The sequence below is a fragment of the Pelophylax lessonae genome, assembly GCF_965119305.1.
Source record: "Pelophylax lessonae genome assembly, chromosome: 5".
Taxonomy (NCBI): Eukaryota; Metazoa; Chordata; class Amphibia; order Anura; family Ranidae; genus Pelophylax; species Pelophylax lessonae.
Window position 1 is genome coordinate 494760415 of NC_138772.1, and position 24974 is coordinate 494785388.

Sequence of the window (24974 nt, forward strand, 5' to 3'; positions counted from 1 at the left end):
GCCGCCTAGGGCGCACTGCCGCCTAGGGCGCCTGACCACTAATTTGCCTACTTAGTCTCAGCCTTCCTCTCCAAGTCCCGCTGCCGCCTGTGCTGTGTAGCCGCTCTGATCACTAAGTGAAGGGGCGCCGCGGCAGCACTGAAGGACCGAACTGACATCCGAGTCCTGTCCTGACACAGCACTAGACTCAGTGAAAGAACAGAGGCTGCCCGTGCCTGTATGATCAGGTAAGTGATGGGGGAGGGAGGGTGCTCTGACAGTGGACGTTTCCCTGTAGATGGGACAGGTCCTCCCTAGTTCTGGGCTCTCATGGAAGGAGAGGGTTGGGGGGGGGATTAGGTGTCCGCATTTTCCTGCCATGCAAAGAATCGGGGGGCGGGCCGCTCGTGCAGGGGGTGTCACATCCAGGAGAAGGTCAGAAGGTGGAGAGAGAGAGAGAGAGAGCTGGGACAGCTCGCCTCGGCCACATCTACAGCACAGCCGGTCTCAGTACATGCTACTCCCCCCAGCAGTCCAGTTTCCTGTCTGTCCTGGCAGGCTGTTAGATGAATGACATGCGATCGGTCCCCCCATCCACCCCACACACACAGACTTCTTTTCCTGAGGAGAGGACAGAGACAGTGAACAGCATAGGGAGCCGTGCATAGCAAGCCCCGCCCCTCCCCTGTAGCCCTGATCTCCCATACGTTCTGTTCGTGACCCCAGCTGGGAGAATCTGGGGATGATCTTGTGTATGGATGGATGGATCTTGCCTTCTGAGTGCAAATCATATGGGTAAAAGAATATTACCAGACTCCCATACATTACACACACTGCTATGAAAGGGGCTGGGAGGCAGCAGATTGAAATATAGAGCATACAGCAGCTCTACATCCCAGCTGCCTGAGCCCAGAGGAGAGCAGTCTGGGGTCATAATTGTGAGTAGCAGACATATTTACCCCCCTCTCTCTCACCCTTACCCCCTCTTTCTGTCTCCTCTCTCTCACCTCATCCCTCTCTTTCTCTTCCCCTCTCACCCCCCTCTCTCTCCCTCCCTCTCTCATTTCTCTCATCCCCATCTCTCAGCACCCTCTCTCATACCCCACTCTCATATCCTCTCTCTGTCTCTCACCCCTTCCCTTTTCTCACCTCTCCCCCCCCCCCCCCATCCTTCATCTCTCTCCTACTTTCCATCTCCCCCATCTCTCTTTCCCGCCTATTCCTATCTCTCCTCCTGCTTTTCCTTCTTCCCCCTTCTGTAGGAGTTTATGTATTATTTCAGGTTCTCAGTAAAAAATATGTTCTGTCAGTAGATTTTCTATGTTTTATCGGTGTAAAAAAAAAAAAGTTGTGACAACCCTGTCAGGAAGGTGCTGATAGGAACCAAACAGCTGCATAAGGCAAGTATCCCATCAGTCATGTAACCAGCAGGCTTCCTTTAGGGCCGGTTCACACTTCTGCGAGTGCGGCGATCGCATGTAATTCGGAACGCACTGCTCCTTCATTACATGCGATCTGATGTGCAGTGCGAATTCAGCCATACGCTTTGTATGGCTAAATTCGCAATGTATCCGCACAAAAGACGCACATGACCCTTTTTTCCAGCCGCATCAGGATCGGATCGCACAGTGGTTCACACTTGTGCGATCCGATCCTGTGCGAACTGTCAGATCGCACTGCGATATGCGATCAAACTGGGGGTGTCGTTAACATTTAATTGACACCCCCTGCGTATTGCATATGGCAGTGTGAACTGCCAGGGGTGCGTTTGCGATGTGGGAACAGGCTGCGAATTTGCAGCCTTCCCGCATCGCACTGGTGTGACCCGGGACTTAGCCCCTGAAAACCACACCCCATACGTGCTGCAGTACACGCTGAACATTTTTCTCTGGCATTAGGGCCAAAATTTGGATCTTGCACATAGGCCCACTGCTTTCATAAAACACCCTGGTTGCATATAAAGATGGCTCCTGCACAGCAGCCATCTTTAAACATGGAAGTGCTTCTACAGAAAGAATCCCGGGACTTTCTTACAGACTATGCTGCAGTAGATTGTTAAAATGCCCCCTCTATGCAGCTGAGCTGCAACAACCAAACGATCAGGCTCACGAAGGTTCCCGAAGGCGTGGTAGGGAAGCTTTCTTGGATGGCTGTCACCTTTGAACCTGTCAGGTGTTCGGTGACTTTCCAGCAATACCAATGTGAATCTCTGTGAGCCTAAGTGGCAGTCAAGAATTGGGGCCCTTCTGTGCAGCTGAGCTGATATATGGAGGATGGCTGCCACAAACACATGTGGGCAGTGCAATATGTAGGTGGGGCTTTGTGTTAGTGTGGCTTGAGTGTGGGAGGGGACACAGGGGACCCCATGATCTCCTATTGCTCGGGGGCCCCATGAGTTGTCAGTCCGCCACTGGGTGTGAGTGTTTATTATCTGCATTATCCTCCCATCTACAGGACGGTACCAAGTCACTATAGGTCCTCTTATATCAGAGACTACGGGGCTCACCCATTGCATGGTGACAGACAGGTCACACTCTGTGACCTGTCCGTCTCTCAGAGACTCTCTGGTGCCAGTCCAGAGCTTTAGAAGCAGTGATCGTCCGTCCCTGTTCCCTCCCATGATCCATGTGAAGACCAGTTACTACAGCCAGCCAGCTCTGCTCTGTCCTTCTCCCCTCACCTTTATCAAGCAGCAGAGCAGACTCACCTATCTGATCAGTGGAGCTCAGGGGGGTCGGTACCTGGAGGTGTGTGTGAGACAGAGCTGGAGAAGCATGGCTGCCTAACTTTCCTTGTGCCTGGAGAGAGAGAACCATTGGCAGCAGAGCAGAGCCCTGGTGGTAAGTGAATAATGAAAAACACATTGAGATTCTTTAACTGACTCTATAGTGTGCATATATATATGACTTATATGTGTGATCTCTCAAATGTGTGATGTATCTCCCCCCCCTCCTCCTCCCCCCTACTCTTCTCCCCCCCCTCCTCCCCTCCCCTCCTCTCCCCCTCCCCTCTTCCTCTCCCCCCTCCTCCTCCCCTCTTCCTCTCCCCCTCTCTCTCCTCCTCCCCCCCTCCTCCTCCTCCTCCTCTTCCCCCCCCTCCTCCTCCTCCTGCCCCCTCATCCTCCTTCCTCCTCATCGTCTGCCTCCTTCCCCTCCCCCCCCCGCTACCCAAAGCTCCATTCCCGCCACCTCTATCATATTCATGGGCATGGTGAACGGGGTGGAGTCAGGGGCGGAGCCAAGGGGGGCGGCAAAATAAGGTTTCGCCTAGGGTGTCAAAAATCCTTGCACCGGCCCTGATAACATTATAGAAAAAACCGCAATATACCGGGACCGCAAAAACTGAACCGCGATGGAGCGGGGGTTTACTGTACTTTGTAAAATTATTTTTTACCACATTAATTAAGCTATAGGAAAATTCCCTTCCAAGGTGAACAGCCCATTTACCTTTAGTAAATCAACCCCTTTATTTCTAAAGGTAGAATTGTAATTTTTATCTATATACTGTACACTTTTCTTCTCCCATATCACAAAAGAAACAGATTATTTATACCATATACCAGTAAGTTTCACTAATGCGTTTACCATTTTATATTCTTTCCAGCCTCTCTGGAAATCCACGGTTCCATCTTCTCTGTGCTGAATTGCTGTCCAGCCTCCACCTGCCGTTTCCATATTACAATACACCTTAAGGAACCGAAGGAGATAAGGAGAATTGTATATTTTTAGTTAAATGTCCATTCAGATGCTTTTTATTTATTTAAAAAAATAAAAAGGTGAAAAAAAAAATAGAATACAGGAAAATGTTACTTGTCATACAATGGTAGAGGGGTGAGTGGAAATAAACTCCTTTATTTGATTTAATCTTTCTGCCAAGTTTTCTGGAATCCATATATCCACACATCCCACTGCTTTCACTGGACGAGAAATCGTGTATGTGAACTGGTGGAATAATACTGGTTATTTGGTAAATGCTGACTATCATTTCTGGATCCAAATCCCAATGGTGTAGTAGGTGCTCACTTTGTACTTGGCATGGAACACAGCAAAACAGCCCTCTTTGTCTCTTTGTGTTAACAAACCTTGCCCAAAACTGACTCCTCCTTTCCTTGCATTTTACATTATGACACTGTAATGTATGTATATATTTTAACGTCGTATCCAGATTTCATCAGTTTTGTGGGCCAGCTCCATGTCTGATACACTTGAGAGACTTTTTCCTTAGAATTTTCCTTGCACATTTTTCACCAGGTAAGTCACCAGGTTTGTCCTCAACCCTTCCCAATTACTCAGCTTGGGACCAGCATGCAGAATGTGATAACAAGTGTGCATAGTCAATTTGTTCAAATACACCCGAGCCAATTTAGAGAGAAGCCAATTAACCTACCAACGAGTCTCGAGGAAACCCACACAAATCCTGACAAAACATGAAAATAGTGTCCTGGCTGATATTTGAAATAAGAGCTCCATTGCTGTAAGCTACATCCTATATGAGTAGGTTATGGGTTGGCAATGCGGCTGCACTACTCCTGAATTCAGATGGAACATTCTCACACCATCAAAGGAAGATGCATGAGGGTAGATTTACAGGTAGGATCAACCGGGATTTGTGAGACTTTGCCTCAGTTCTATGAGAGGCCATAGTTCTACTTGAATACAGAGTACAGTAACCCAGTAACAAAAACTGCTCAAACTTTTCCAGTTGACCTCTTTTAAAAAGTCAGTACGGAATGTAAACAGCAGTTGCAGCAAGATTTGTGCTACTGTTGAGATAATTAATGACCAAAACAAATCCATAAAAGTTGACCTGCTAATGTACACTTAAAATAGTTTTACAAAAAAAAGAAAGAAAAACACCCAGCCAAGGTAAGAGCATTTTTCTAGACCATAGTCAATTTCATCTTGAACAACACTGGCATTTGCAGGTCAATGCTTTCCTGTGTTTTGCTCTCATTCCTGGTTTTACTACTTTGGAAAAAGCCCAGGAGGATTAGTGAGTAAGTAAGGTGGCACACAACTTTAAAGAAAGGACCAGAATGATTTACCATTTTGGAAGTACATGCTTTACTTAATACAGTACAAGTCTCTGTGCCTAATTCTGTGTAAATTACTATCCCGTCTAGCTTCAACTAACAAACTGCTTACATTACATGCGTTTGTTGGCATAGGGGTACAATCTAGTAATCAGAATCCACACTTTTCCCTAATCCCAATGTCCTATGACGATTTCACAGATTATTTTAAATAAACAATAATAATACAGTAGAACCAGTTTTGTAGAGCAGCAATGTATTTATACTAGAGAAAAAGGCCTGCCATTAACATAATTTAAGACTGGTGAAGCTCAGAAAGAAAATAAGCTAATATAAGAGTACCATAGCCTAATAATTATTATTGTACAGGAGTTATATAGCCCTGACAGTTTACGCAGCGCTTTACTTGAGGGTAGACAACAACTATAATACACTTTAATACAGTAGGAATCAGAGGGCCCTGCTTGTTAGAACTCACAATTTAAGAGCCTAATCAAAACTATTAAAAAAAAGTCACAAACTTGGAAACCTCAATCTAAAAAAAATGATAAAAAAAAAGAATCAACAGTGATAAGCTTCAGGTAAAACTGCATACTAAAATGATCCACTACTCCAGACACATTGATCGGTGCACTTTTTCTTCATGCTTAACTTTTCCTGTAAAAATTGGATTTGGCCGTCATATTAATGAAATAATGGGAAGACTCAAGAGCAGGTAGAGTTAAGTGAGTCTTTTGGGAAAAAAAAAGTTGAGATTTGCACATAACTTCATCTGCCTAGACCTCTGGATCAGGTCACCCAAAAGGGGAAGTTACACTCTTCCTCTTCCTCTCCTCTTCTCCTGCCATATTTGGAACTTTTTTTTTGGAGGGGGAAGTGGGTACCTAATTTTAACAGCTACCCACTTCCGCTTTGATCTGCTTCCTCCCCCACCCCCTCCCTCCCTGCAGACTTCTGGGACAAGATACAGGTCCCAGAAAGCTGAGAGATCATTCACAATGTTCAACGTGGCTTGCACGTGTGCAGTGGGCAGCCGGCTGTGAAGCCGCAAGGAGTCACAACTGGCTGCCCACTATTAAGATGCCAGTGCCATGACCCAAAGACCGGTGAAGAAACCAGTTTGGGTGAGGACAGGATGAGGGTCAGGACAGCACTGGATCACTGGAGAACACTTTGCATTCATTAAGAAAATGCAAATCATTTTCTGAATAGCGCCTGAGCTGAGTGGCCGACCTCCTATGTTCACAAAACAGGAGAGTAGTCAAAAGGTGCACGACCCAGAAGCTAGTGGAGATCACTGTGTCTTCAGTGATTTGCAGGTTCCAGTGACTTTGTCCAGGTATAATATATTATGGCATATACATATTTGCATTGGTCGAAGCTGGACAAATATACTGTGCCTTGAGAAAGTATTCACACCCCTTAAAAAATGTCCACATTTTGTCATGGTACAACCAAAAAAGTAAACTGATTTTATTGGGATTTTATGTGATAGTGGCGCATAATTGTGAACCTGGTAGGAAATTTTTTTGTAAATAAATATCTTAAAAGTGTGGTGTGCATTTGCATTCAGGCCCCCAGAGTCAATACTTTATAGAACCACCTTTAGCTGCAATTACAGCTTCAAGTATTTTTGGGTATGTCTCTACCAGCTTTGCACATCTAGAGAGTGACATTTTTGCCCATTCTTCTTTGCAAAATAGCTCAAGCTCTATCAGATTGGATGGAGAGTGTCGGTGAACAGCAATTTTCAAATCTTATCACAGATCTTCAGTTTGATTTAGGTATGGACTTTGACTGGGCCATTCTAACACATGAATATGTTTTGCTCTAAACAATTTCATTGTAGCTCTGGCTGTATGATTAGGGTTGTTATCCTTCTTGAAGGTGAACCTCCATCCCAGCCTCAAGTCTTTTACAGGTTTTTAAAAATGTTCTTCTCAGATTGCCCTGTATTTGGCTCCATCCATCTTCCCATCAACTTCCCAGTTTCCCTGTCCCTGTTTCTGCTGTCCTGGTGTGTTCAGGGTGAGGTGCAGTGTTAGTTTTATGCCACACATAGAATTTTGCTTTTAGGCCAAAAAGTTCAATTTTGGTCTCATTTGACCAGAGCACCTTCTTCCACATGTTTGCTGTGTCCCTACATGGCTTTTTGCCTACTGCAAATGGTACTTCTTATGGTTTTCTTCTTGCCACTCTTCCATAAAGACCAGATTTGTGGAGTGCACGGTTAATATGTGTCCTAAGGACATATTTTCCCACCTGAGCTGTGGATCTCTGCAGCTCCTTCATGTGCCTCTTGGCTGCTTCTCTGATTAATGCTCTCCTTGCCTGGCCTTTCCATTTAGGTGGACAGCCATGTCATGGTAGGTTTGCAGTTGTGACCTGTCTGGTGGGATCCTTTGCCTTTATGATGCTGTTTGTTCACTACGGTTCTCTAAAAAACCTCTGAGGGCTTCACAGAACAGCTGTATTTATACTGAGATTAAATTACACACGAGTGGCCTCTATTTACTAATTAGGTGACTTCTGAAGGCAATTAGTTCCACTAGAATTTTAGTTAGGGGTATCAGAGTAAATTAGGGGTATCAGAGTAGAATTAGTTCCACTAGATTTTAGTTAGGGGTATCAGAGTAAAGAAGGCCGAATACAAATGCACACCACACTTTTCAGATATTTTTTTGTAAGAAATTTGGAAAACCATTTATCATTTTCCTTCCACTTCACAATTATGTGTCACTTTGTGTTGGTCTGTGTAGCTTACCATTCCCTAAATTATCCTTTAATCTTGCCATACGCAGCTTGAATTTCAGTCAAATTTCAGCCAAATCCTGCTGAATCGGCTGAAATTCACACCATGGGTGATGCCACCATCCAGTTCAACAAAATGATGCATGCACTGTTCAGGTATTTTGACTGCCATGGGAGCCAGCTGAAAGAATACAATAGCATATAGAGGAGATTGTCTAACTAGCCTTAAGCCCCATACACACGCAACGATTATTAGCCGACCGATCGTCCGTCTTTTGTCCAGAGTTGTGTTTTGTTGGTTGGAATGTGCCTAGACTGCACACGAATTTTCTCGCCCAACAAAAATCTGCTTCTGAAGTGATGTCATGTGTTGGTTTGCTTTCTTTGTGTTCTTTCTTATCTGAGCATGCCCAGTCTTGCTCATAAGATTTTTCCCTGTCGAAATCTGTACTGACTGCACGAAAATCGGCCATGTTTTGACGGCCAACAAAAGTTTTATAGTCTGCACACCAGATTTTTTCAGTCGAAAAGTCGGAGTCGGTTGTCAGAAGCATCATACTAACAAGCCGAAAATCGGCAGATCGGACGTTGGACGAAAATTCCCTGCCAATTTTCGATGCGTGTGTACGAGGCTTTAGACTTTAGTTCATTCAAAACTATTGCCTTGTATTAGGTAGTGCAGGTGAGAGTTAAAGCTTTTGTCTCATTTTTATAACTTTCTGTGAGCTTGTTAGTGGGATTCACCATCACTTTTTGTCCTGGCATCTCTTGCCACCAGCAGGTAAAGTGGAAATCTAAAGTGTAACAGTTGTCAACAGAAGAGCCGTAAAAGGGAAATCTCCCAAAAATGACACCTGTTCCAATGACAACTGTAAATAGTGGGATTTCCTCTCTTTTTCTTTTTCACCTCAATTCTCTATTGATTTTATGTCTCCAGGAGAGGAAATAAGTAAAAACATCTGCCCAATAAAGACACCAGGAGCAATACAAGTTTCACAGAGGTTCTAATGCTTTCCCACTCTAACTAAAACTAAGCAAATATTTAATTACATTCTACTTGATACATTATTGTACATGTAATACACTGAAAAATAGCAATCTTTACCTTTTTAGGTTCAGAAACGTTGTTTATATATATCGTGTACACACCACTTTTGTTGAAGCCTGCATGGTATAGATCTGAACAGTCTCTGAAAGGTTTCTCTTCATCTCTCTTCGCATTCTTTATGGAAACTGCAAATAAAATAGAAAATTAAAAAAAAAATTAGGCCACAAATAAGTCTGGGATCCAAATAAATATTTTTCATTGGTTGTAGGACTTTATTACACAAGGTCTTCTTTTTAATTCTTTCAGCTTAGGTGCAACTGCTGATTAATTTCAACAAATACACGTTTTGGGTTATTTTTTTTATTACTTGATCTATTCATTTTGTTACTTATTTTCAGTTCCATGTTGGGACTATTTATTTCCCATACAGATCTGTAAATGCTTTTTCTAGTGATACTCTGTATATTGGGGAATGTAATTAGCATTAGGGATGATCGAATGGTTCGGGTCAACCATCGGTTCGACCCGAACATTGGGTGTTCGAAATTCGGCCGAATTCGGAACTTTTTGCGGTAAAAGTTCGGAATTCAGTCACCCGAACCTAAAATGCAATGGGACAGGAAGTGGGCTTTAAAAGCCCGTGATTGGCGCAGAAACGTCAGTAAAAGCCAATGAGGGGGGCAGGAGTCTGCTAGGAACGTGATTACTACGGAGACCAGAGGCCAATCAGGAGTGAATACGCCCCCAGTATATAACATATCCCCGCCTAACCTCTAGCACTGTAATACAGAGGCTTTGGAAGAGAGTGGAAGCATTTGTGTTTCTCCTGCTGTTAAACAACGTTGCTGCATAGCCGATTGCTTATAAAGCTCCAAATCAGCAGAAGAGCAGTCAGCTTACAGAAAGATTGTCAGTGTAGTTAGAAATACAGCGATTGTGCTGTTTGAGTTAGAAAAAAAAAAATGTAAAGGGACAGTGTCAGTTAGAAATTATCTTCTGCTGTATGGAGCTGTTCTTTTAGTGTGAGGAAAGGGATATGCAGTGTAGTTAGGGTACTATATACCACTATAGTTAGATTCAATAATCTAGTTTTTGTAGGGATACTTTTAAGTGTCAGGGTTCCATCTAGTGAGCACGTTGCACTGCTGATATATCTACAGCAGGTATACGTGCTTGCTAGTCAGCTATTGTGCAAAATACATTTCAGCGACACACACATCTGCTGTATTTAGCAACAACTTTGGGTCGCATAGCAGTGTGTGTTTTGCAGGTGAATTTCACCGCACAGAGTTGCCAAAGCCTCAGTGACAACGTAACGGCTGTTCTTGTTGTAAGCGTTAAGTCCACTGCAAAAGGCTTTGCTACTCTGCGTCACACACATCTGCTTTATTTAGCGACAACTTTGGGTCGCATAGCAGTGTGCGTCTTGCAGGTGATTTTCACATCGCACAGTTGATAAAGCCTCAGTGACAACTATACATAAATAAAAATTCATCACAAAAAAAAATGATTATTTTTCTTAGAATTTCAGTAGCGCAGAAATGGTGTTATCCTCCTTTCATAAAGTGCAAATAAATAAAGTGCATAAATAATCCAAAACATCCAACTAAGCAAGAACAGAGTCCTTCAAAAAGTCTTTGTTTATGTAGTGCCAGAGCAATACACAGTGCCTTTAATGCAGGGTCATTGGCAGAGGCGTAACTAGAGCCTTCAGGGCCCCGATGCAAGAAACCATGAAGGGCCCCCCTAGATCCCTGGCCGGGGCCCTTCCCTTCAAGCCCAGGGCTCTTCCCACTAATCCTGGGGCTCTTTACTCTCGTTGCATGGCCTTTTATTACGGTCCCGCAGCAGGATCCTTTCACAAGTTCTGCAGTGGGCTCCCTTCCTGCAATCTTTGGGCCTCCCCACAGTGGTGCAATGCCAGGGCCCGGTCGCAAGTGTGACTTTTGCAATCCTGGAAGTTCACCCACTGGTTTGCTACTGGGCCCCCTGGAGCATGGGGCCCGGTAGCAATCGCAACCCCTGCAACCCCTGTAGTTACGCCCCTGGTCATTGGTGTCAGTTATAGGAACCACCGTACAATGTCACCACCACCAGCTCTGGCACTACATAAACAAAGAGTTTTGTTTTTTGATTCCCGAAGTTCGGGTCCCATTGATTTCAAAGGGGTTCGGGAATCCGAACCGAACTTTCGGGAAATTCGGGTGTTCTGGTCGAACCGAACTTTTCAAAAGTTCGATCATCCCTAATTAGCATGTGAACTCTAACAATGAACTTGTCTTATTTTGCTACCTGGTCTGTTAACTATACCAATAAAAGCATCTTGTTTCTGACACAGTTAGCACACAGTGTCTCTACTGAATTTAACCACTTGCCGAGCTGCCAGTAGTCATTTTACTGCTGGCCGGTGGCTCTCCTGGGCACACGCCCCCCCCCCCCCCCCCCCTTGCTGTAGTTGGACACAGCACAGCAGATTTTGGCTGTGGATCTGCTGATTGATGTGGCCGATCATAGCACAGTAAAACTTAGTAAACACACAACCCAAATCTGACTGTTTTTCTCACGTCCAGAACTGAATTGAAGGAGGAAAGCCAGCCAGATCTGTAAGTAGAAGCTGCAGACATACATTTGTTAGGCATGCAGTTAACACTTTGATTGCCCTCCTGACCCATTTGCGTACAGTGTTGCATAGCCGAGCAACTGCCAGTTACAGTAAGGCAGTATTGAATAGCAAAAAATGCTCATGAAGGGGGTGAAACCTTGCCGAGGTCAAATGGTTAATTCTCAAACAATGCTGTCAGCCGTGCCTGAATTCTTCTCTGCTGGGCTACAAAATACCTCCCCCTCTCCTCATCTCCATATGACCAGATATCACATAAAAGGGAGGTGTTCTGAAGTCTAGCAGGAGAGAATTGGGCAGGTCTGACAAACATTGCTTGGGATATTAGCATAGCAGAGGCAGCATTTTTAGCTCACTACAGGATGTTAGGAGATCAATGAATTTGTGGTAGGTTCAGCAGGTATTTTTCTATAATTGCAGTGTTATTAAAGTCAAACTCCAGGTATGATCTTTATACTTACATTAGTCCAGCTTGGCACAATGTATTTCACTGGGGAAGTTGACAATCAGTGTAGTAGTCAGTCCTACTATAGTGATCACTGTCATCTTTGTGGTCCTGAGCAAAGACTGCTTACTAACCACAGAGGGTTGCATGTTTGGCACCTCTGCCATTTACATAATACCTTGAGGTTTTTTTTCAGTAAATACAAGGGGTTCTCTCAGGGCCGGCCCTACCATGGGTCCCACTGGGTCCATTGGACCCAGGCAGGACTTAGAGAGGGGCAGCAAATTGATTCCCAAGATTTTTTTTTTACAGCAGTTTTGTGTGTCATCAGTTTGCGGCGTGTTAAGCCCCGTACACACGTAGCGTTTGTCGGCCGTAAATATTCGGCCACCGAACGATCAGCCGATTGTCGGCTTGTTAGTATGATGCTTTCCGACAACCGACAGCGACTTTTCGGCCAAACAGAATCTGTTGTGCAGGCATTAAAATTTTTGTTGGCCAACACCAGAACGGCCGATTGTTCGCCAATCAGTACAGAATTCAGCCGGCAAACAGCCGATTAGCAAGACTGGGCATGCTCAGAAAAGAAAAAACACACGGAAAGTTAACCATCACATGACATCACTTCTGCAGTCGGCTGTTGTTGGCCGACAAAATTCATGTGCAGTCTTTTGCAGTTTTCAGCCAGGACAGCACCAGACAAAAGACGGCCGATCGTTCGGCCGACATTCGGGATGTGTGTATGGGGCTTTACTGGTGGCATTTCCCCATCTCATACTGCCGTCCGTAGTGCAAACTGATGAGTATGTGGAGGCAAAGTGTCTCCTCTGAGGAACTTCCCTCATGTGATTATGGTGTGCGCAATGACCTCAGACATCAGCGCACTCCATCTCACGCAGGGCAGGCTGGATCTTCTAGGGCGGTGGGCACTACAGACACAGGAGTGACAGGAGGACTGAGGACAGACAGTGGGTGTTTGGTGGATCGGTGAGTTATGGAAGAAGATAACAGTATACATAATATTTTTTTAAAGGTTATATTTATGTAAAATAATTGATATGGGGGCCTTTTGTTCGGATTTTTTTTTTGGGGGGGGGGGGGCAGCATTTCATTCTTGGACCCAGGCAGCACAATGTCTTGGGCCAGCCCTGGATTCTCTGGTATTACAAGGTGGAGATGAGGAAAAGAGAATGCTTTGCATTTATTGTAAAAAATAATTAATGTTGGTGACACAGAACCTGGAAGATTGCGGCGATCACTGTTAGTGCTGACTACTACAGTGATTGTCAGCTTGCACAGTGGTCCCTCAGGAATAAAATATGCGTACTTACATTGGTCCAAACCTTTGCAATGTAAGTATGCAATTAGAACCATACAAAATACAAAGGAAAATACAAATATGTACTGAATATGTTTTTTTATTTTGCCCAGATAAGAACTTTAAGTATTATTAAGTATTCTTGCAGAGTTCATGAAACTGAAATATCTGCTTCCTTAATTACTACTTCTGTGGTATAAAAATCTAATTAGGAAGTAATTGTTGGGCAAATAGCCTAGTATGGGATATTTCTCTCCTCAAATTATGCCTGGCCTTTAATTAGGAGGCCATCAAAACAATAATTATTTTGAATGAAATAGCTAATGATCATTAATAAAGCAATTCCAGCTGTGTTTTATTCTCAGGATACACACATTGACAATGATATCTACATCGTTATGTGGATGCAATTCATCTTAGGAATGATTTGGATTTTGAAGGCAGGTGTGGGTACATGTAATGACCAGTTTCCCAGGAGGTTGGGCAGACTTTACACATACCTTATATCAACATAAATGCATTTAGTGGCTTGTAAAAAAGACTGGCTTACTTTGACGAACCTTTACTGATATATAATGACTTTACAAAAATCCCAATACAGAACTTACATTCCAGCCCAAACTTTTTTTTGTACTTTTTAAAAGAATAGGACATGGTTTGTAGGCAGGGGTCACTTGATTGTCCCTTTAAAGAAGGCTTCTTCTTTACATCTTTCCAGGAAGGGGAAAGGTTTCATTTTTTCCTGGCAGGGTCTTATCCACTTAAGCCCTGGAAGATTTTACCCCCTTCCTGACCAGGGTTTTTTTTTGCGATTTTTTACTGTGTGAATTTAACAGACAATTGCGCGGTTGTGCGACGCTGTACCTAAACAAATTTGACGTCCTTTTTTCCCACAAACAGAGCTTTCTTTTGGTGGTATTTGATCACCTGTGCGATTTTTACTTTTTGCGCTATAAACAAAAAAAGAGCATAAATTTTGCAAAAATAACAATATTTTTCACATTTTTTTATATGAAATTCCCCCCCAAAAAATGTAAAAATCAAAATGTTTTAACATTTTTGGGCAATTTGTTTTCTGCTACATATGTTTGGTAAAAAAAAATCGCAAAAAGCGTATTTTGATTGGTTTGCGCAAAAGTTATTGCGTTTACTAACTAAGGGAAAGATTTCTGTCATTTTTGGTGTTTTTTTTTTTAACGCGTAATGGCGGCGATCTGCGATTTTTTTTGTGGGACTGCGACATTGCGGTGGACAGATTGGACCCTTGACTGACATTTTTGACACTTTTGGGGTTACCAGTGACATTACTGCAGTAATCAGTGCTATACATATGCACTGTTACTGCAAAATGACACTGGCAGGGAAGGGGTTAACTTTATTGGGGAGGGAGGGGTTAAGTGTCTCCCTAGGGGCATGTTTTTTACTGTGATTGGACATGGCTACTAGTGTAGGAACAGTGATCAACGGTCCTACATAGTATAACCGTATGATCACCATTCCTACACAGGGGAGAATGACAGGCGGCTTGTTTACATCAGGCTTGTGACCGGCGGAGATCGGGTCCGCCGGTCACATGCACTGACTTTCCAGGGAACGAGCCGGGGCGGGCGCGTGCCTCCGCGGGCGCGCGCTCGCCCGCTATTGGCTCACAAGGAAGTGACAGGCTAGTGACGTATATATACGTCACTTTGCCTGGCCGGGCTGACCGCCACCGTATATAGTCGTGCGGCGGTCTGCAACCGGTTATATAAGCTCGGGGTGGAGCTTAGCACAGTTAGTTTGGGCTAGCTGATGGGAACAGTAGAGCCAAGATAAAGAGAAGGACTTTTTTCTTTCTTTGCTACCCCTGGGATGGACATTCCTAATACTTAGCAACGAGAGTAGAACACCATAGAGATAGTTTCTTGTCTAATGGAGGAGATGACATTTATTTAAAATGTTTTGAGAACAACCTCAATAAAATTGAGTTGGGCCAAGCTTATGCCTGCTTCAAATGCTCATTAAGAGCAGACTTCGGGAGATAGGGTTTTTCCAAGTGAACCAACTCTGTGCAAACCTTGTCAGGCTAGGGGATGATGGTGGATAGGGGAGAGGAGCCCCAATGCATGAGGTGTCCCCAGCCAGAGAAGTGCCATTGCTACAGGTGACCAGGAATATGGTGAGTGCATGTTCAGGGCACTCTATATCTCAGACACACCAAACATACACATGTGCAGCAGAAGAGGACTTCTGCAAGGGCTGTGGACTGTGATCATGGCTGAGGTGTTAAGTCTGAACAAGCCCTGCTATGAGTGGTCCATAGTGGAGAGCATCTGGGTGACTTAGTCACATGCAGGACCTGCTTTTAGGTTTGATCCGTTCTCAGGGATTTTTTGTCTGTGTGCGATTGGGGAGATTTCCCTTCAATTCCTTTCTCAGAAAGGAAGGGAGAGGTGACCTCTCCAAACTAAGGAAAATCCTCTATTAGTTTCACCAAAACAGGTGTTCCCATTGGAAGATTTTCCCACTTAATGCCCCATCAACAATGATCACCAGGACACGTAGAGTGGAAGAGTCTCTCCAATGTGGACACAGGCAGCAGTGGAACAGACACATTGCTCATAGGCCTAACTGTATTTCTGCAGCTGTGAGACACCTCATCTAGCATGTGACTGCCTCGTAAACAATTGTCTGGTACACATTTATTATTTGATGGCAGCCTATGCTGTTCCCCTTGTATGGGGGGGGGGGGGGTGAGTTTGTAACACTATGACACAATCCAGTTGCAAGAGTTAGTATTACTGAACCAGTGCAGTTTCCATCTGAGTCCTTGACTACACAGCCCATCATAAATGGAGATCACCTAACTAAAAAGAACATGCTTTAACCGTACAATGTATCCTGATATGCCTAGCACTCACACAGCGCATGCCCACTGTCGTAATAATGTATTATAATTGCCATTGCCATCTTTACCCAATAGAGGATGAAACCTCTGCTGTTCTTCAAAAACCTTCATCTACTACATTAACCACTTCAGCCCCGAAGGTTTTACCCCCTTAACCGGTTGCCGACCGCCGCACGACTATATACTGCGGCGGTCAGCCCCGGCCAGGCAGAGTGACGTAGGGGTACGTCACTCGCCTGTCACTGACTTGTGAGCCAATTGCGGGGGGGCGCCCCGGCTCGTTCACTGACAAGTCAGTGCGTGTGACCGGCGGACCCGATCGTCTGCCGGTCACTCACGATCGCTCCGGTGAAGGGAGAAAGGCGGACGGTTTATGTAAACAAGCCGCCTGTCATTCTCCCTGGTGTAAAAATTAAGATCAAACGGTTCTACTATGTAGGACCGTTGATTTCTGTTTTTACACCAATAGCCATGTCCCTTTAAAGTTAGAAACACGCCCCTAGGACATCACTTAACCCCTCCCTCTCCAATACAGTTAACCCCTTCCCTGCCAGTGTCATTTTTGCAGTAACAGTGCATATGTATAGCACTGATTACTGCAGTAATGTCACTGGTAACCCCAAAAGTGTCAAAAATGTCAGTCAAGGGTCCGATCTGTCCGCCGCAATGTCGCAGTACCGCAAAAAAATCGCAGATCACCGCCATTACGCGTTAAAAAAAAAACACCAAAAATGACAAAAATCTTTCCCTTTGTTAGTAAACGCGATAACTTTTTGCGATTTTTTTTACTAAACATATGTAGCATAAAACAAATTGGCCGAAAATGTTAAAAAATTTTGATTTTTACATTTTTTTGGGGGGGGATTTCATATAAAAAATGGGGAAAATATTGTTATTTTTGCAAAATTGACGCTCTTTTTTTGTTTATAGCGCATGATCAAAAAATCGCACAGGTGATCAAATACCACCAAAAGAAAGCTCTGTTTGTGGAAAAAAAAGGACGTCAAATTCGTTTAGGTACAGCGTCGCACGACCGCGCAATTGTCCGTTAAAGTCACGCAGTAAAAAATCGCGAAAAACCCCCTGGTCTTTTAGCAGTCAAATCCTCCGGGGCTTAAGTGGTTAATGACCAGGCCATTTTTTGCAATATGGCACTGAATTATTTTAACTGACAATTGCGTGATGATCTATGCAAATAAAGTTGATCTTCTTTTTCCCCCACAAATAGAGCTTTCTTGTGGTGGTATTTAATTACCTCTGTGGTTTTTCATTTTTTGCGCTATAAGCAATTTTGAAAAAAAAAAAACAATATTTTTTTACTTTCTGCTTTAAAACATATCCAATTAAAAAATTTAAAAAATCAAATTTATGTATACATTTAGGCCAATATGTATTCTGCTACATATTTTTGATTAAAAAAAATTACAATAAGCATATATATTGATTGGTTTACATAAAGGTTATGGCATCTACAAACAGGATATTTTCATTGAATTTAAAAAAATATATTTTTACTAGTAATGGCTACGTTTAGCCACTTATAGCGGCACTGTGACTATTGCAATGGACACATCGGACATCTAACTGACATTTTTCACACTTTTTTGGGAACCAGTGAGACTAATACAGTGATCAGTGCTAAAAAATATGCACTGCTACTGTACTAATGACACTGGCAGGGAACGGATTAACATCAGGGGCGATCAAAGGGTTAATTGTGTTCCCTGGGAGTGCTTTCTATCTGAATAACCCTAAAGATTGTAAATGTATTCTGTGAAGATCCCCACACATTTACTTCCTTGAATTCTGTGACACGTAATCACTATGTCCTGTAAGTAAGCACTGCTGAGTCACACATTTCACAGAGCCTGTCCTCTGAACTAAATATGTGCTAAGAGGAGGAGTTTCAGGAGGTGGAGTCAGTACAGGAACCAATGCTTGGAGGCAGCAAGGTACTATGGGATATGTTGTCCTTAGAAATGGAAATTAAACCGCAAAGGAGAAGCTGCAAAGCATGCAGGGAATCCAAGAAGTCGTGGAATGAGATGGTCAGCAGACAGGCAAAACTTACAACATGAAAGGAAATTTTCCAAATAAGTTTATATTGGATTGTCAAATACAATTATAGTTTGTATTGTTATTACAATGCTGATGTTATTTAAGTCCATATGTAAAATACTGTATGGATAGCCAGATATCATCATTATCCACTTGAGGTGCAGACAGAAATGGTTGACAGACTAAGCCCAAGCTGTAGACAAATGCAATATTCAGTGCATACAGACTCGCTTAGAAATTGTACAAAAAACATCTGCTGTAAATTGCGATTCTCACTCTTAACTTAGTCTTGCATTCAGTCCTTGTAAGTTAGATACAAATGTAGGAAACCAGTTGCTGCTGCTAAGTTGTGTTATAGTATATCTAAAACTCTCTCTCTGTATATATATATATATATATATATATATATATATATATATATATATATATTAGTATTGGATAGGGCAAGCAATCATGTCAGGTTTTATTTTATTTATTTACTTTTTTGCTGTCTGTGCAGTCACCAAGACAAAACACTTAGGAAAAATCCAAAACTTTGAGTTGCTGGTAAACAGAAATGCAGCAATAAACTTCCATTAAGGACACTTTTTGCTTTGACACACGTTTAAAGCTTGCCATACACGAATTAAAATTCAGCCAATTCAGTAGGGACTGGTGAATTTCAATGAGTGTGTGGCAGTCCCTGATTGAGAGAAGTTGATTCTTTGATTGACTTCTGTCAATAGGGATACGTTGGACATTTTTCCTTGATCTGTATATTCTGACGGCAGCAGGGGGGATCCCTCCATCCACCTCATTTTTGTAGAAGTTGAAATCTGTTAGTTTTTTTCAATCAGCCCCTGGTTCAACTAATAAACTACCAGTGTATGTCCAGCTTTATAGTAGATTTCCCTCATTTTGCAGAAATATCGTATCACTACCTTATATTTCTGTTAGACAGGAAACAAAAATATAGGTTTGGGATTTGGGTACACAAATTACTGTTGATCAACTGGTTTAAAAAGACTATTCATCTGCATTGGGAATTTCAGAGGTGGTAATTATAATCAAAAAGTGCTGACTCCTTGTTGTCTGTATTCTCAGGAGTCGCCAGAATTTTGGAAAATACTGCTAGAGCGGCACAGTGGTGTAGTGGTTAGCACTTTCACTTAACAGCTAGAGGGTCGCTGGTTTGAATCCCAACCATGACACTACCTGCCTGGAGTTTGCATGTTCTCCCTGTGCCTACGTGGGTTTCCTCCTGGTACTCCGGTTTCCTCCCACACTCCAAAGACATGCTGGTAGGTTAATTGGATCCTGTATAAAAAAAATTGGCCCTACTGTGTATGTATGTGAGTTAGGGACCTTAGATTGTAAGCTCCTTGAGGGCAGGGACTGATGTGAATGTACAATGTATATGTAAAGCGTTGCGTAAATTGACAGCGCTGTATACTGTAAGTACCTGAAATAAATAAATAAAATAAAATAGGCAATCACCAGCTGTATGGACCAACAGTGCAAGTGGACAAGCCCTCAAAGTGTTTTATCTATTAAGAGACAGACTTTGGGCTTTTAGACATGTAACTGTTTCCAGGATCAGAAATAAATTGTTCTTTATTTCTCCACTCATCTCCACAGTCACCTGTTGCTGAGTCTTAAAGGAGACCCAACCTTTCACTTAAATTTCTATTAAAAAAACACTGTTCCATTTTTTTTTTTTGCGGGGGGGGGGGGGGGGGCATCTGCACCACACTCTAAGTAAAACTTAATAATAAAAAAACATTCCTAGGATTTCCATTTTACCTGTATGTAGTATTGATAAAAGCCACTGTGCCCTGAAGAACAAAGAGCCCATCCCTGTAGTTTCTGTGTGATCGCTGGGACATATATAAAGACATGCTAGGAATTATAGTCCTGTAGCTTTACAGTGTGTCCAAAACAAAAAAAAATAAAATAAAATAAAATATGTTGAGCATTTAGCTTTAAAAATATCTCAATTCAAGATCAAATTTCTTATGAAACTAAAACACAACATGCTACATATTAAAATGCTATAATTAGCTACATTAATGTTCCCACTGCTTGGAAGAGCTATACATTTGGAAGTTTCACATGGGTCACTGGGACCTGAGATCAATAGGGGAGGATTATCCTATGCTACAATTATTTGTTTCTCAGTCATTACATGTACTGTAAATACAGGGTTGATTACACACAGTCATTTTGTGAGCTTAAAGTTATTGTAAAGAATACATTTTATTTAAAAAAAATAAAAACAACAAACATGTTATACTTACTTGCTCTGTGCAATAGCTCCCCCTGACTCAAGAGCCCCCACCCCGTCCCCACCCAGAGTGCCCCCATAGCAAACAGCTTGCTCTGGGGGCACTCGTGCGGGCCAGCTCCTGAGCCGCGCTTTGTGTGTCCATTGTGTCTACACACAGAACATGGTTCGGCCCCCAGCTTCCTCCTCACTGGCTGTGATTGACCCTAGTTGGGGCCAAAAGCTACCACTGCTGTCTCTGAATCAATGAAGAGGGAAAGAGCTGGGAGAGCCTATGCTTTTGTGCACATAGTTGGATTGTGATTGGCTCAGGTAAGAATAAAGGGGGGGGTGCACACAGAAGGTTTATTACTTAATGCAGAGAATGCATTAAGTTAAAAAAAAAACCTTCTACCTTTATAACCACTTTAAATGATACCATGTTCTATCTGTGGGTTTTATTTATTAATGTTTGCACCCAAGATTCACCCATTGACTAATTGATTGTTATGTGGGAAATAGGTAAAAGCTGTGTAAATCTTGGGTAAAAAACATTCATATTGAAAAAATTGAGTGATAAACACTCAAGTGATCGCGCCTAGAGGGACATTCAGGAGCTATTTAAAGGGGACCACTTACCTACACTAGACCTCAGGGGGTCATCTGGTAAGTGGGCTGTAATTACGGCGAAGGACCCCCCACTCAAGTCTACATCTGGATGCCTTTGGTCACCACACCATTTGACCACCACTGAGCACAAGAGCACTTTCTTGAAAAACTGTTAAAGACTGTCACGTTTAAAACACCATATATATAGACCATTATATACAGTAATTTGTATATGCACTCAGAATGTGTTTATGAGCCCACTAATATTCACTCAGTGCACAGTCACTTTATTCCTATACCTTATATTTTGAGCACTATTGGTGTTGAACTTGTTTATTTATTTATATAATCAATTTCATATATTTAATTTATATATTTAATTTTATTACAATATTTGGGGAAGTATTATTATGCACTAGCACTTGAGCGCTGTCTCTAACTTTTTGCACTAAAAACATTAATAAACAGGCTCTTATGAAACCCCGTGATTAGTTATTGCATCTGTAGAGCCCACCATAGGTATAATTGCATATTTGCATGGATCACTTTCCTCTCAATTTCTTTAACATAATGTGATACAACCTTGTAACATAAATGTCAGATATAGGGTAGCTTTGCATTAGCGAAATATGAAGTGATCTGTAGAAATAGTATAATTGTATATGTAGTGTCATTTTGGGCTATTAAGAAATAGTATCTATTATCAGTCAATATGTCCTTTTATTAGCACTTGAAAAGACAGAGTGTAACGCTCCTGCGTTTTTAGTATAGGCTGGATTTGCAGCTGCAAAATCTCCACTCAGTAGTCATGTAGAGATGTGTTGAATACCAGATCCAACTCTCCAGGACTCATCACCGTGGGCCTGTCAGCTTCAACATACAGATATATACACACTCAATGAGATGTTCCTGGAGTGATAGGATGTATATGATAGTATGAAGGTGATGTGCTGAAGGGACAGGTGTGAACAGTGACAAGGATGGTAATCACTTGATAGGTTTGTATAGGAGAGTTCAAGATGGTATTTAGGAATGCAAATAGGTTAGTATCGAGTATGCTAACAGGTGGTGAGGACAGCAGATGACAAATACAGGATAGACTAACCCAGTGCAAGGATAGATAGTAGTAGACAGGAGAGCTAGCAATCTATGCAGCAGCGCAGATGATAGATGGTAGTAGGCTCAAGAGCTAGCAATCTATGTAACAGTGCAGATGATAGGATAGTATGGATAGGTAGTAACAGTCCTTAATGTGCATAGGTAGATAGTGCAATAAGGTTATGGAGGGTTCCCCTGCGGGGTACTTATCACTTGTAATGTTAGTAGTTTAGAGAGGTCCAGTAGATAAGGAATGATCCGGTAGCGAGATACAGGGATCAGTAGCGAGGTTCCGGTCTGCTCCAGGTAAAGGGAATAGCTGGAGGTTCCGATCGAGAGACAGGCTTGAAAGCATGTGGATAACAAGGCAGGAAAGCAGGGTGAGATAGCCATAAGTAGAAGCAGTATTCCAAGAGTGATCGGGTAGCGAGATACAAGATCAGTGAGTGAAACAAGTCCAGGTAGCGAGATACATGAGCGAGTAACATCAGGTATGGCTGCTTCAGGCATGGCTTGATCGAACCAACCATGCGGTTGAACGAACAATGTGAGTGAGACCGCCGGCGGTTGAAATAGCCGCTCTGCGGCGCTCAGCAGTGACATCATCGTTCTTAAAGGTATATGCGTACCACCTGAAGAGAAAGGTGGGACGCATTACAGAGAAAGTGGTGATTAAGGGTACCGGAGGTACCAGAATCTTACACAGAGCTGCTCTCTGGGATAGAGTTGACACCTGGGTGCCAATTGAGGTCTCCCATACCAGTAAACAAGAGAATTGTCACTTCCGGGAGCATCAAAGAGACCTGCCAGTCATCTTGCCTGCGGAAATCTGCAGGGGGGTGACAATAGGCTCCTAACAGTCTGCCAGCATCATCAGATCAAAGGAATGTATTTTATCTCTCATAAAAGTTAAAATATTAGTGGCAGAGAGATGAAAATAATTCCTTCTTATGATTCACATGTTGGGCTACAAGTACATGTAAATCTGTGTCTGTGGCATGTGTGGGGTCCTGGAGAATTGCACAAAACCGTTGTATAGCGCTTGATTGCGGCAGGCAGGCAGTGTTTGGTACTGTCACGATCTGACCGATGCGCTGGTGTCAGAACTCCTATCCCTGACCCAGCAGTCAGCGCCGTTCTGGGCCAATTTAACTCTGGTCAGTCCAGAACACAAAACCTCCTGTGGGCTGAGCCGGGGGCAACCCCCTGGGGTTGATTGGCCAAGGGCTAAAGTCCAGCCCACATCCATATTCCAATAAATTGGGGAACCTGAGAATAGACATTGTTCTTCCTTGAAGCCAGTTCTGAACTGGGGAGTTCCCAAACGGTTTCCGGTATGCTTCTGCCAACGGGATAAGCTTTGGTAAAGTTTATTTCCGTTTTATTCCTTTTTATTTTCATAGCAAATTTCCAATTGTGTGTCTTTTTATCTTTTTTTGTATTTTTGTAACTGCTTTTGCTTTGTATATATGTTTTATGCACTGCCCGCTTTTGGGACTTCTGTGTACTAGGCTAGGACTCATATCTCTAGAGAGATTGTTGCATTTTAGTGCCTAATTGCTTGGTCTATGCTACATGCCAATCTGTATGCAATTGCACTGTGTGTTGGCAGATTGCATGCAGATTGTAAACCAGATGGAGATCTGCGTGTGTGTGGTGTCCCAGTAGACCAGTCTGCAGACAAACTGTTGGGTGGTGGCAGGCTATCGTTTGTGGTGTGTGGGGGTGGGGACAGTGGGAAGAGTGATTAACACAGGGGTTCTAGCTTGTAGGATAGCTGGAGGAATCCTAGTAGTGTGTGGTAATTGCTAGACTGCTCCATAACCCTTAGAGTGCACCAGATTGTATGTAAGATTTGTATCTGCCTGTGTGTGGTCAGCCAGCTGGATTGGAGTGGAGTCTCCATCTAGTGGTGACCAAAGGCAGTGTGGGCTGTGAAAGTATCACAGCTAGTCTTATTACTCAGTAGGAATTCCCCTTATTCCCTTATAAATACCAGTCACGGTTTACCACGTCTCGGTTAGCTAGGATTTATAAGGGATAAAGGGGAATTCCTACTGAGTAATAAGACTAGCTGTGATACTTTCACAGCCCGCACTGCCTTTGGTCACCACTAGAGGGACACTCCACTCCAATCCAGCTGGCTGACCAGACTGGTCTGCTGGGACACCACACACATGCAGATCTCCGTCTGGTTTACAATCTGCATGCAATCTGCCAACACACAGTGCAATTGCATACAGATTGGCATGTAGCGTAGACCAAGTAATTAGGCACTAAAATGCAACAATCTCTCTACAGATATGAGTCCTAGCTTAGTACACAGAAGTCACCTATTAATTTTATATACAAAGCAAAAGCAGTTACAAAAATACAAAAAAAATAAAAAGACACACAATTGGCAATTTGCTATGAAAATAAAAAGGAATAAAACAGAAATAAACTTTACCGAAGCTTATTCCGTTGGCAGAAGCATACCGGAAACCGTTTGGGAACTCCCCAGTTCAGAACTGGCTTCAAGGAAGAACAATGTCTATTCTCAGGTTCCCCAATTTATTGGAATATGGATGTGGGCTGGACTTTAGCCCTTGGCCAATCAACCCCAGGGGGTTGTCCCTGGCTCAGCCCACAGGAGGTTTTGTGTTCTGGACTGACCGGAGTTGAATTGGCCCAGAACGGCGCTGACCGCTGGGTCAGGGATAGGAGTTCTGACACCAGCGCATCGGTCAGATCGCGACAGTATCAAACACTGCCTGCCTGCCACAATCAAGCGCTATACAATGGTTTTGTGCAATTCTCCAGGACCCCACACATGCCACAGACACAGATTTACATGTACTTGTAGCCCAACACGTGAATCATAAGAAGGAATTATTTTCATCTCTCT

At 43.1% G+C, this 24974-nt stretch overlaps 1 protein-coding gene across 1 annotated transcript in view; it reads right to left on the reverse strand.

Annotated features, from left to right (window-relative positions):
- Positions 1-24974, reverse strand: part of ANGPT1 (angiopoietin 1) — a 460247-nt gene that overhangs the window by 97332 nt on the left and 337941 nt on the right. Inside the window, exons 5-6 of the mRNA XM_082257926.1 lie at positions 8868-8995; positions 3564-3665 (exon numbers count right to left, since the gene is read on the reverse strand). Coding sequence (XP_082114052.1) covers positions 3564-3665; positions 8868-8995 — 230 coding nt within the window. The remainder of the gene's footprint in view (positions 1-3563; positions 3666-8867; positions 8996-24974) is intronic.